At 33.8% G+C, this 12,099-nt stretch overlaps 2 protein-coding genes across 2 annotated transcripts; one reads left to right on the top strand and one right to left on the bottom strand.

Annotated features, from left to right (window-relative positions):
* Position 1: 1 nt before the first annotated feature.
* Positions 2-1,097, bottom strand: LOC133829112 (uncharacterized). The gene is made up of 2 exons (XM_062259030.1): positions 346-1,097; positions 2-238 (listed from the first exon to the last, which is right to left on the bottom strand). Exons 1-2 carry the CDS (start codon positions 1,025-1,027, stop codon positions 204-206), a joined length of 717 nt encoding a protein of 238 aa, XP_062115014.1. The 5' UTR covers positions 1,028-1,097; the 3' UTR covers positions 2-203.
* A 4,976-nt stretch (positions 1,098-6,073) lies between these two features.
* LOC133832463 (protein FAR1-RELATED SEQUENCE 5-like) lies at positions 6,074-8,710 on the top strand. The gene has a single exon (XM_062262803.1). The coding sequence runs from the start codon at positions 6,074-6,076 to the stop codon at positions 8,708-8,710; it is 2,637 nt and encodes an 878-aa protein (XP_062118787.1).
* The last annotated feature ends 3,389 nt before the right edge of the window (positions 8,711-12,099 follow it).

The following is a 12,099-nucleotide window of genomic DNA, read 5'->3' as shown; positions in this document are numbered from 1 at the left end:
TATATAAATTAAAAGATTTGTCTGAAAATGTAAAGGAAAAACCAAAAGGTACAAGTCTTGAAACGGAAATCAAGTTTCTAGAGAAACTTGGTACATAAAATGTCTTTTCTAACTTTAAAACAAAACCGCTACTTAAAACTAAATGGCACGTTCCTATAGCCTCCACATGTGAGCCCATCTTGTTTCCAGATAAGATGCTTTGCTCACTTCCCACTGGCTTCCTTAGGTTTTGTAAACCCTGCAAGGAATTTGAAATGTGAATTGTCGATCCAGAATCAATCCACCATGTGTTAATATTAACATTAGCCATATTAGATTCATAACATACGAATGAAATTGGATTACCTTTGTCGTCCATCCATTTCTTGAACTTGGCGCATTCCTTTTTCGCATGTCCCTTCTTTTTGCAGAAAAAACATTTGATGGAATCCTTCTTTATATCGCCTTGGGGAGGCACTTTATTTTTCCCCTTGTCCTTCTTGGATGGTTTGCGTTTCTTGCCTTGGGTGGCCATGTGAGCACTTTCACCTTGTTCCTGCAGGAGCCTTGCTTCTTCTTGAGCACACATGGTTATCAGTTCATTGATAGTCCATTTGTCCTTATGTGTGTTGTAGGAAATTTTGAAAGGCCCATATTGAGGTGGAAGATGGTTAAGGATGTAGTGGACCAGGAAGGTTTCAGGAATGACTACATCGAGTTTCTTCAGTTGAGCAGAAATGTCCCTCATCTTTGAAATATGTTCTCTAACTCCTTTGACACCGGTGAGTTTTGTGGATGAGAACTGGTGGATGAGGTTGTTGTAAAGTGGTTTGTCCGAAGTGTCGAACTGCTCATCGATCAGTTTGATCAAGTCTTTGACTTTCTCAGGTTGCTCCACCGATCCACGCATTCCCAGAGGGATCTTGGACATGATGAACATGATGCTGAGGCGATTGGACCGCTCCCATTTCTCATATAGTGCGATCTGAGCAGCAGTGCTAGTCGCAGTGATTGCAGCAGGTTCGTCCTTCCTTATTGCGTAGTCCATGTCGGCGCAGCCTAAATGAAGAAGAACTCGTTCCTTCCAGATTTTGAAATTATCACCCCTAAGCTCAAGAATTTCGGTAAGGATTTCAGCAAAACTAGAGGATGATGAAGAAGCTGCATGAATAGGATTACAAACTTAGATTTAGAAGATTGAGGCTTAATGAAGTCATGTTTTACCAATGTATAACATGCTGAAGATTGAAATTTTATTAAACAAAAGTTGCCTGTGGGCTAAATTTTTAATTTAATAAAATTGGATGTAAAGGATGATAGATTATTCAAACGAATTATTTGGGATAAAGTAAGGTTTGAAACTTCTATCTTTATTAAACTTTATGATAAAACTATTAAATTAATTATCATAACTCCTGTGGGTAAATTAAGAAAATTAATTTAATATATTATCCTAATTAATTATATAAATATAATAAAATCCCTGTGTGATACGAACCACGCCAACAAGTGTGACGAAACCCGACACCAAATATGGAACAGCCACCAAGAACACACGAGATTGGAATGGAACCGCGACCCAATGCTTAGCCAAGCACGAACCTTGGTATGAGGAAGACGCCACAAACGGGGATGGAATCCGTTTGATAAGTCAGGATGAACGCCACAAGGAATCTCCTTGATAAGTTCAAAAGTTTCTTCAAGAACTCAAGAAGAAATAAACTCACAATTTCATTCAACATAATCTGATTTTTCACATTGTTTTGGCAGTCCTTATAAGGACGAAAATTACATGAAAACAAGACCCTTGGTCTTCCTAATAAAATCCCTGCTGGTGTAGCCTTAAGAAGATCCACTAGGACAATAAAATCGGCGATACCTAGTGACTACATTGTGTATTTGCAAGAATCTGACTACAATATTGGAGGCGAAAATGATCTAGAAACGTTTTCACAAGCTATGAATAGCAAAGAATCGGAACTGTGGTACAATGCCATGAATGAAGAAATGAATTCTATGAAAAGCAACGGAGTCTGGGATCTTGTTGACATAAGAACGCATGACATAAGAACGCATGAAACTGAGACAAATGCTCAATCTAGAACGGTTTTTAATGATCTTCGGACGACCACACTAGGAGCACTACTCTCTGTGATTGCCTATTATGTTATAACGAAATTGTTCTTAGGTCTTCCTAGAGCCTAAAACATAATGTCTAGTGAACCATATAATTTTACATAATTAGGGAGTAGCCACAGCATCTTTAATTATATAAAATTATATATTAATTTGAAAGGATCACATAATGGACAAAATTGTTATATTTATATAATCAATCACAATTTTGTCCATTATGTGATCCTTTCAAATTAATATATAATTTTATATAATTAAAGATGCTGTGGCTACTCCCTAATTATGTAAAATTATATGGTTCACTAGACATTATGTTTTAGGCTCTAGGAAGACCTAAGAACAATTTCGTTATAACATAATAGGCAATCACAGAGAGTAGTGCTCCTAGTGTGGTCGTCCGAAGATCATTAAAAACCGTTCTAGATTGAGCATTTGTCTCAGTTTCATGCGTTCTTATGTCAACCACAAAATTGTTTATGAATTATTCATAATTTTATTCACCCTAAATGTTTTATGAATATTTTATGAATAATTTATGGAGATTAATGTGCTAAATATTATTCAACCTATCTTAATGTTTTGAATATAATCTAAATATATCTAGCACAATAATGAAATATATATAATGTATTTAAAATTATAAAGGCATACATATAAAATTAAAGATAATTATACTCAAAATAAATTTTGCATGAATAAGAACAAAATAATCATACAAATTAGTATAATTAATTATATGTACGAAAATACAATAATTCCATATATATACTTAATGGTAGAAAAAATCATGCTTAATAAGACAATAACATCATTTACTGATTTCGTGAATTAATAAAATAATTGCACAAACTTAATTGTAAAAATTTCTTACATTCTTAAAATAGCACAATTATTTAATATTGCATGAATAAAAGAAATATACCATACACCAAAATCAAGTAAGTGCACATTTTAATTAATTTCCAAATATATAATTTACCAAAATTATATGTTTTAATTAAATTGGCAAGATAAAATTTATTGTCCAAATTGGTTCGAAATTCATGTCTAAAGAGATTCATGACGTTAGATTGATTAAACAACAACAAAAAATCGAAATTTAATATCAAAATTGTTTTTGGCCATAACCGGGTACATGAAGGTTGCAAAACTGATTTTGGATTCTCAAAACTTGATTTGGAAACATAGATCATTAGAAAAAATAATCTGAAGGATTTCTAATGGTACTTATGTGGAAAATTAGTTTTGAAACAAAAAATCAAAAAATATGAGACATTAAAACTCTCTATCAAAATAAAAATAAAAATAAAAATTATGAATATGGCCCTCAAACAATATATAAAACTATATACACGAATATATAATATATGTGTATAGATGAAGACATAGGCACATCTATAAATCATAAAAAAATATATGTGTATAATTTGTTTATATTGCCAAAATATGTTAGATATAACATATATGTAAACACAAAACAATACAAACACAATAAAATTACCAAAAGAAATTTTGTTAAATGTAGGCCAACCAAAACCGAAGATATATGTATATATATATATGAATATGAAGGCATATATAAATAAAATAAATATACATGCAGATAAAATTAGCAAGGCAGAGATGTAGACTGGCGACTGATACCAAATGTTAGAATTAATATGAAAGTAGACATATGAACAATTCTATATACATGTAGGCGGAATTAATATATGAATGAACATATGCAAAAAAGAATCGAATATTGTATACCTCCAGCCATTGCTATTGATAACCTCGATCTAGCTTTAGATCTACAAAAGAAAAGAACAGAAATTAGAACGAGTACACGGGCTTCCAAGCTCTCACTAACTCTTTTAGATGGAGTTACTGAAAGTCAGAATGAGTAGCGAGCTTGGGGACCGGTACTCTATATTTATAGAGTGAGACCTACCATCAGAGTCTCTGCCACAGATTGAGATATTTCCTCAATCAGTTGGGATATGAAAAATCGGGTAACAACAAATCAGGTAACAAACAATGTTGACCATTAATTAGAATATTTTGTCAATAAATTAAATATTGACTTTAATATATTAAATCAATTAGTTGATTTTATATACCAAATAAATAATATTCTAACATTAAGTTCATGTGGTAGTAGTGGGTATTTCACTTGTTTTATAAGATTAATCAACACATCATTAAGCAGTGTGTGTGATATGTTTAATGTTATTTAGAAAGTTCATAGTTAATGAACAGGAGGTTTAGCTCTTACAATGAGCGTATGCACTTACTATTTCATAAATAGAATATTACTCCTCTGTGTCGTCATTTTCAGGTGACCTGTACTAGTCAGGATGGATGTGTATGTTGTGTTTGTAGCCACCGTTGAATCTTATTTATCTTCATGTATGCATATATGAATCAGATACTTTCTTGAATGAATGGGTCTACTGTCCTTGTGATCGAGTTTTAAGTTCATTTAAGAAAAAAAACGGTGGATTTGATAAACTGGGTGGGTACTTGAAATGACAAAAGAAGAAATAATATTTAACTATCAACGATTTCTTAAAAATAAATTAGTAATTTAATGCACTGTGTTGAATGATGTATTGGAGTAGTGAATTATTTGTTGGTTATGAAGGAAATTTAATAATAAAATGAAAGTAAAAAGCGTAAAAGACTTATTATTACTTTGATTCCATTAAGTCACATGAATTATTTAGTGACACGTGTAGATTTCACACCATGACAAGTTTTTATTTCATGCTTACCAATAATAATGTGTCATATATCTATTTCTTTGTTGGTACTAACTCTTCAATATCTAAAAATATGTTGTCTGATTGTGGTTGCAATTTTTAAAATTGTATGTTTCATAAATTTTAAATGGTCTCACACATTTACTTTTGATTAGAATAAAAAATGAAAAATGACGACACCGTATATGTTGAGATGTTACAGCTGAAGTTTTAAATTATTGCAACTTGTTGAATAATATTTTATTCATTTAAAGTAATGATTATAATTCATTAAAAGTGTACGTGTTTAAGTAATACTTTATATTGGCCAAACTAATAAATCTAAAACTGTGTACCGAGTAGCAATATGATTCGGTTGTACACGTCTAAGAAGGTCAGCTATACACGTTTGGAGTGATGCTTCAGTTGCTGAAAAGGTGTCAGGTCAAAGTACAAAAGCAAACTATTTTTATTGTGAATTAAATTAAACGTACAATTTCTCATAAAGGAAAAGATACGTGTTCGACAGCCTGAAGTGATCACAATATCGGGCTCGATTGTACTCCCCCATGTGAACATAATTTCAAAAGGTCCAACATTTCTTAAACCATTGGACCAAAGAGTGGTACGTAGACAACGCTGACACTCTTTAGACGTGATATGCCTCTGTATAGGAATAATGGGTTCTTATTGTATGGCAATTAACACTAGGTGTTTTTATCTTGTTTAGAGAGGTATGTTGTTTGTGAAAGGAGTGATGTATATATGAAAGAGTAGTCGACCAAGGAGGAGGTGGTCTTATAAAAGTTATTTGAATCCTTCCATTGAAATAGTCACCAAGCTGCAGGAACTAAAGCACCGTAAATAACAGGTACATTTTCTTTTTAATCGTTTATATTTTTTTAAATATATTTTTTGGTAATGTACATGGCTATGCTACTTAGTTGACGCATTTGAATTAAAATAGTAATTTTGGTAAAAATTGTAAACCTTAATGACAATGTTGGTGTATTAGTTTATTTGTTTTTTTTTAGAAAAACATTAATATTGATAGTTAGTTTGGATTTATCCAAAGATGGTAGTAGAATGTTGCGAATTATGTCATTTGGGGTTTTAAAATTTGCGGCCCATATCAGAAGGTGGGCATTCTTGGATGACGATTTTCAGTGTCAGAATAGGTGAGGCCCATCATACAGTTGGGCTGGGAGGCTAAGGATGAACGTGTAAGTATAGTCATGGGTAAAATATGGGCCTCCGAAATTGATTTGGTGATTTCAGATATTTATAAGTCAGTTTATGAAATGAAATATGTTGCATGTGTCACTATTGATTATATTTCCTTGACGACCAGGGACAACAGTGACATGGAGGGAGTCAATGCTGAGGGTGATTTCGATGAAATATTTGATTATAATGACGACGCTGAAATGGGAGATCATTGTCGCCATACTAGTGCTACACAGCAAACTGCAGAGGAAAATGTACAAGGGGATGTTAGCTTGCATTTGGAAATGGATGAGGAAAATGTTTTAGAAAAGTATGGAATTATTGGAGACCCATTTAAGTTGAGTAAGAGTAGCCTTATAGGCCACGTATTTGATTCTTTGGATTCCGCCGAAGAATTTATATATGATTACGCTAAGGTTGTGGGATTTAGCCTTCACAAAAGTCACATGAGGAAGAATTCTTGTGGAGAGATTTGGGAAAGAGAGTGGGTTTGCTCACGACAAGGAACTAGGTCAAACAGTCATTTGACAAGGGAAAATAGGAAAAGGAGGCCCAATGCTCTAACTCGAGTGTGTTGCAAGATGGCTTTCCGAGTTAATCTTGTTCAGACAACTAGCAAGTGGGTCTGCAAGGAGTTTATTACTGACCATTCCCACCCGTTGACTTTCGAATTGCACAAGCAATTCCTTCGATCAAACCGGGTTGTTTCAGATGGATATACTAACCAAGCGAAGACCTTGAAAGAAGCTGGTGTGCGAACGTGTCACATAATGTCGTACATGGCAAATCAAGTTGGAGGTTACCATAAAATGCCTTTTACAATGAAGGACCTTTACAATCGAATGTCAGCTGTGTCAACAATCGACTTTGTTGCATCAGATGTCGGTCGAGCGTTGGGGTACTTAGAACATAAAGCGGATATGGACCCTAATTTCTTTGGAACTTTTTCATATGATAATTCAAATCAACTTCTGAACTTATTTTGGGGTGATGGGAAAGCTCGTTTAGATTACGAGACATATGGACACTCAGTTGCCTTTGACTCAACTTATAAAACAAATAGCTACGGTAAGCCCTTGTTGATATGGATAGGAGTCAATAACCACTTCAAAACATGTCCATTTGGATATGCAATCCTTGATAATGAGTCGACAAGTTGTTATATGTGGGCAATAAAGGCATTCCTCGAATGCATGAATGGGGTGGTGCCAAAGACTGTGGTCACAGATGGTGATCTTTCTATGGAAGCATCCATCGAAGCGCCGATGCCAAATGCAGTACACCATCTTTGTTATTGGCATTTACACAACAAAGCTATTTTGAAGGGTAAGGACTGTACGTTTGCAAAAAGGCTTAGTGACTTATGTTTCACGTACTATGAGGAGGAGGTGTTTGACCACAAACTGAATGAACTAATAACAGACCACGAACTAGATGGCATCAACTATGTAGCAAAACTATGGGCAACAAAACACAAGTGGGGGGAGACTTTCCTCAGGGGAAATTGTTTTTGTGGGATGACCACCACACAGCGTAACGAAGGTATTAATGCAGTGTTGAAGAGGAAAGTGAATGAAAATATGAGGTTGTATGACTTTGTTCAAACCATTGACATGGCTACTTCATGGGTTCGACATGGACATCTAAAAGAAGATTATCAGTGTTTACACATGAATCCTGTTTTGGGAGTGACAAATTTGCCTAAAATAGAAGCAGAGTTATCTAAAATCTATACAAGGAACATGTTTTACAAAGTTAGACAACAAATGTCCCGGGAAGGTGATTACCAAGTTAGTAGTTTGGAAAACGACGAGGAGGGGACTATTATGGAACTGCAGAAGTATGGAGACAATAGGTATAGGAGATTCGTGTATGCGACAGCTGGGGGTGATTTTTTTGTTTGTGAGTGCCAACACTTGATTTCATTTGGCATACCATGTCGTCATATATTCGCAGCCATCAAACGCCTTAATGTAATTGAGATGCCAAAGTCACTTATATTGACCCAGTGGACACTAGAAGCTGGGCTGAGTACTACGCAGCCAGAGCCCGCCAATCACCCCGATAAGGAGTTTGAGGTTACGAGAAGATTTGGTGAACTTAGTAGTATTTTAAATGAAGTAGCGTACCTCGGAAGTCAGAGTCAGGCAGCGTATAGAGAAGCTACCCTTCAAATTCAGAGGATTTGTGTTGGACTGAAGGAATCATTGCACATAGGAGGAGACATAGGGAAGAGCAAGTTGCCGCTGAAGAGGCATTCAGAATTTAAGGTGGCCAATCCAGACTTCACCAAGACAAAGGGAAAAGGGAGGATGGCCGGGTCTAGAGCAGGTGTTGGGCGGAAGTGCAGTGTCTGCAAAAAATCAGGCCACAACAAGTTGACATGTCCAAGCAAAGTCAAGAAAACAGAGAAAGCAGGGGATCACAAGGATTCAGCATATGATGATGAACAATCACAATTGGAGGGAGAAGAAGATGTGAATTGGACAGCAGAAACCACCATGGATATGGAACGTAATGAGAGGGATGGAACACCAGAGTTGCAGATCGATGGGAATGAGGAATTAAATGTTGAAATGGAAGAGCATGAAGAGTCTGAGAACATGAGAAAATTTAACTTGTGGGACAGTATGTGGGCACTTTAAGAATATGATAACTTCACTTTTTTGATGTACCTTGGTTTGAGAATACATTACATTAAGTTGGTTAAGTAGGCAAGTTGTAAAATATGACATGAATGAGGTATAAATTGTATTAGTAACTGTGATTTAGTAGGCCAGACTTCTTTTACTAAAGAATTATCAATTACATTGTTTCTGGTTTTAGGTAATGGAGTGGAAATTTGTATTAAAAATGAAGGACAATATAACTTTTAAGCTTTTTTTTTAATATTCCATACATGTTTCAAATGGAAATGTTGAAGATTTATAAAAAGACATGATTAATTACAGTGGACATTGGTTCTTAAATAACATGACATAGTGGCCGATCCCTCGCTTACTGTGATATGCATTGTCCAGGTGAACATAACAGAGGTCGTGAAAGAGTCCCCAAGCAGCTTTGAAGGCACTTAACAAAGTGAACCCCCCTACTTGATCTAAATCATATTACATTAAGGATCATCTTGTCCGCCCTTGTAAATTAGTCTTGGCTGGTGTGTGGAGAGCTAGTGTGAATAATAATTATCTCACAAGTAAGTCATACCAGTTACTTTGATATCTAGTGGGAATAGACAAAAGTTGAAAAAACAACTACAACTGTAATTTGATGGATTAATTCTGATATATTACATATAAATTTGGTGGTGTCCTACTATGAATCTTGTTCAAATACATCTATAGTATCTCTACAATTACATTTTCAGGTATTTAGAGGGAATAATTTAAGGAGCAATTGATGTCCTTAATGTCGAATATATTTAGATTAAGTGGTAGTGAAAGTTTTGAAGTTAGTTTGAATAAAACAATGAATGATATGACTTTGTATATATAATTGATATAATAAGGAAGTGATCGACTTTTGGAATTGCTTTATGGATTGTTGATATTGCACTGACGCAAAGTTTGAGAAGTTCATCTAAGGTTTGGGCACTATAACTGAATAACTGAAATAGAAGGGGTGCTAGACAGAGCATGGACACATGTAACACCAATATAGTTGTTAAGTATTGCTCTATCTTCATCGTATATTGGAATTCATGTGTGGCAACATTCAATATGCATTGATCATGCTTTTTATATATAGATGACCCAATTTTCCAGTTTTCCCTAACAAAGAGTCTAATGATTATGTGTATTATGAAGCATGTTGTTCTTTTTTTTTTTTTTTAATTTTAACTAAGCAGATGGGAGTTCAGCGTAATGTTTACTTGAAAAGGAATGAAATAGGAAAAATGCAAAAACTAGGTGGGAAATAACAATGTAAATTAAAGAAAATGAAAGCATTTTGCATTAGAATTGTATTATAAAATTTGGCAGAAATACTTAAATGTTATCTACTTAGTCAAACCCTGTCGGAATAATACTATGTTCGACTTGATAGTTGTTTGTTTATAAGTTATTAAATTCTAAATAAAAAAAATTCCATAAGTAAATGAATATTAGTTCAAATAAAACAATGTGTTTGGTAAGACTCGGTGTTAACTTGCAATCTAACACACCCAAAATTCAATGCATCAGGGATAAAGTCCTTATGTTTGATTCATCGAAAAGGCCAATGGTCACTATCTTCTACAAGTAATTTCTACATTGAAGTTGATTCATATTAAGTTTCTAAGTAGCCAATCTATTGAAATGCTTTCTTTTTTTATGTAATGCATAACCTGTGATGATTACAAACTCAAAGAAACATTGATTGTGCATATAATAGGTTTTTGCCTTAACATGTTTAATTACTGGTTCTTGCTATCAAACACATCTCTTTCATAACTGCGTTATGAAGCAATATTGATCTTCGGTTACTATTCTTTTTTCACAGCAACAACCTTGCTTGCTCATTGACAAACTGAAATGTCAAAATTTAATTGAACAAATTTAACTAACATCCACATAGCCATTCTTTTGATCAAACCTTTAAACTAGGTAAGGCAACCAGATTTTTTTTTTCTTTAAAATTTATTTATTCACATGGTCTATCTTTTAATGTACAACGATAATGAGCTTAAAAAAAAAAGTAAGATATAGATTATAGCAATCAAATCCCCAAACTCTATGTAACCATGCCATATTATGTCAGTCGTATTTAATGTTATGTTAAACCATGAGGTTTATACAAACAATATGGTAGAAATTCAAAATCATACTTTTTTATTTCAAATCTACCAGTAAGGTAAAACCTCAATCGTTCATTGATTTCCCAAAAAATTATAATACATCAAAAAACATACCAAATCAAATTAAAATAGCTACTCCTCAAATACGCCCTTGCGACACTTCTTGCTATGCTTCGAAGCCAAAATCGCCTTCTTAACTTCTGGCCACTTCTTGTTGTGAGTGGAGGATACCAAACTAACAACAATGTGAATCCTCTCCTCTTCAGAATTAAACTGATAACAAATATTTATAAAATAATCATAACTACAGCAATGATTTTAGTGGAATAATCAACAAATATATTAAAAATTAACATGACAATGCCTTACTGATGAGTGTTTGTAATAAAGCGCATGTCGATGCTCTATCAAATTAATAACATGGATGCCACAATCATATCCATTTGATTGTTGTATAACTCCACAATTTGTTAGGACCTTAAAGGTACAAAATGAAAAAGGTTTCTCCATCTTTGCTATGTCTTCAGCCAGTAATGAGTCAAGCTTCTGCATCTACAATTTCAACTGCTAAGGATTCATAAAATTTAGGTTCACATGCTCACTAAATAGGTAAATTAATTAAACAAAATAATTGAAAGAATCCTTTCAATTATCCCTATATAATCACAGCCTAATTCCATCTAATGACATATTTTAATCAAAGTTTCAGTATTCAAAATTAAAACTCACCACCATTTCACAAGACCACGGCCACTAGAAATGGCATCTTTTCCAAGCAAAGAATCACATATTTCTACAACTTCCTCACCCACATGGACTATCAACAGCAAAAAGTGTAATATAGTTTGTTGATGAATTGGAATAAAAATCTCCAATATAATGCACATAAATAAACAATATGCATGAAATGTGAATTTCACATGACCAACATAAACAAAAATAAGGGAAATTTAATTACCTCCTTGCATTTCTTCAAGTTTCCAATAAAAAACTTTCGAGCACAATCTCTACTACCATTATCAGGAAATAAAGTTTGAACACTCACCCCAGATGTCTAAGCGTTAATATAATAAGATTCAATGTCAGTCTTCAACCCAATATAACAAATATACCACATTCCAAATAAATATAAACGTACTGTCATTCTAGTATTTAGATACCAATGTGATCGATCTTCCAAGACGAGTAGCTCTTGACGTGTATTCATCTCACAAACTACATTCAACACCTGCAATATTTCCAATGAAACCAATTAAAAAATTT

This window comes from Humulus lupulus, chromosome 4, assembly GCF_963169125.1.
Source record: "Humulus lupulus chromosome 4, drHumLupu1.1, whole genome shotgun sequence".
NCBI classification, from domain to species: domain Eukaryota; kingdom Viridiplantae; phylum Streptophyta; class Magnoliopsida; order Rosales; family Cannabaceae; genus Humulus; species Humulus lupulus.
Note: the sequence above shows the minus strand (reverse complement) of the source record. Positions and strands in the feature narration are given on the sequence as shown.

Bases quoted from the DNA above. Each gene is read 5' to 3' on its own strand.
- LOC133829112 (XM_062259030.1), bottom strand. From the start codon at position 1,027: ATGGACTACGCAATAAGGAAGGACGAACCTGCTGCAATCACTGCGACT. The intron at 239-345 runs GTAATCCAATTT...AATTCCTTGCAG, and splicing joins GAAATGGATGGACGACAAAG to GGTTTACAAAACCTAAGGAA.
- LOC133832463 (XM_062262803.1), top strand. From the start codon at position 6,074: ATGGGTAAAATATGGGCCTCCGAAATTGATTTGGTGATTTCAGATATT.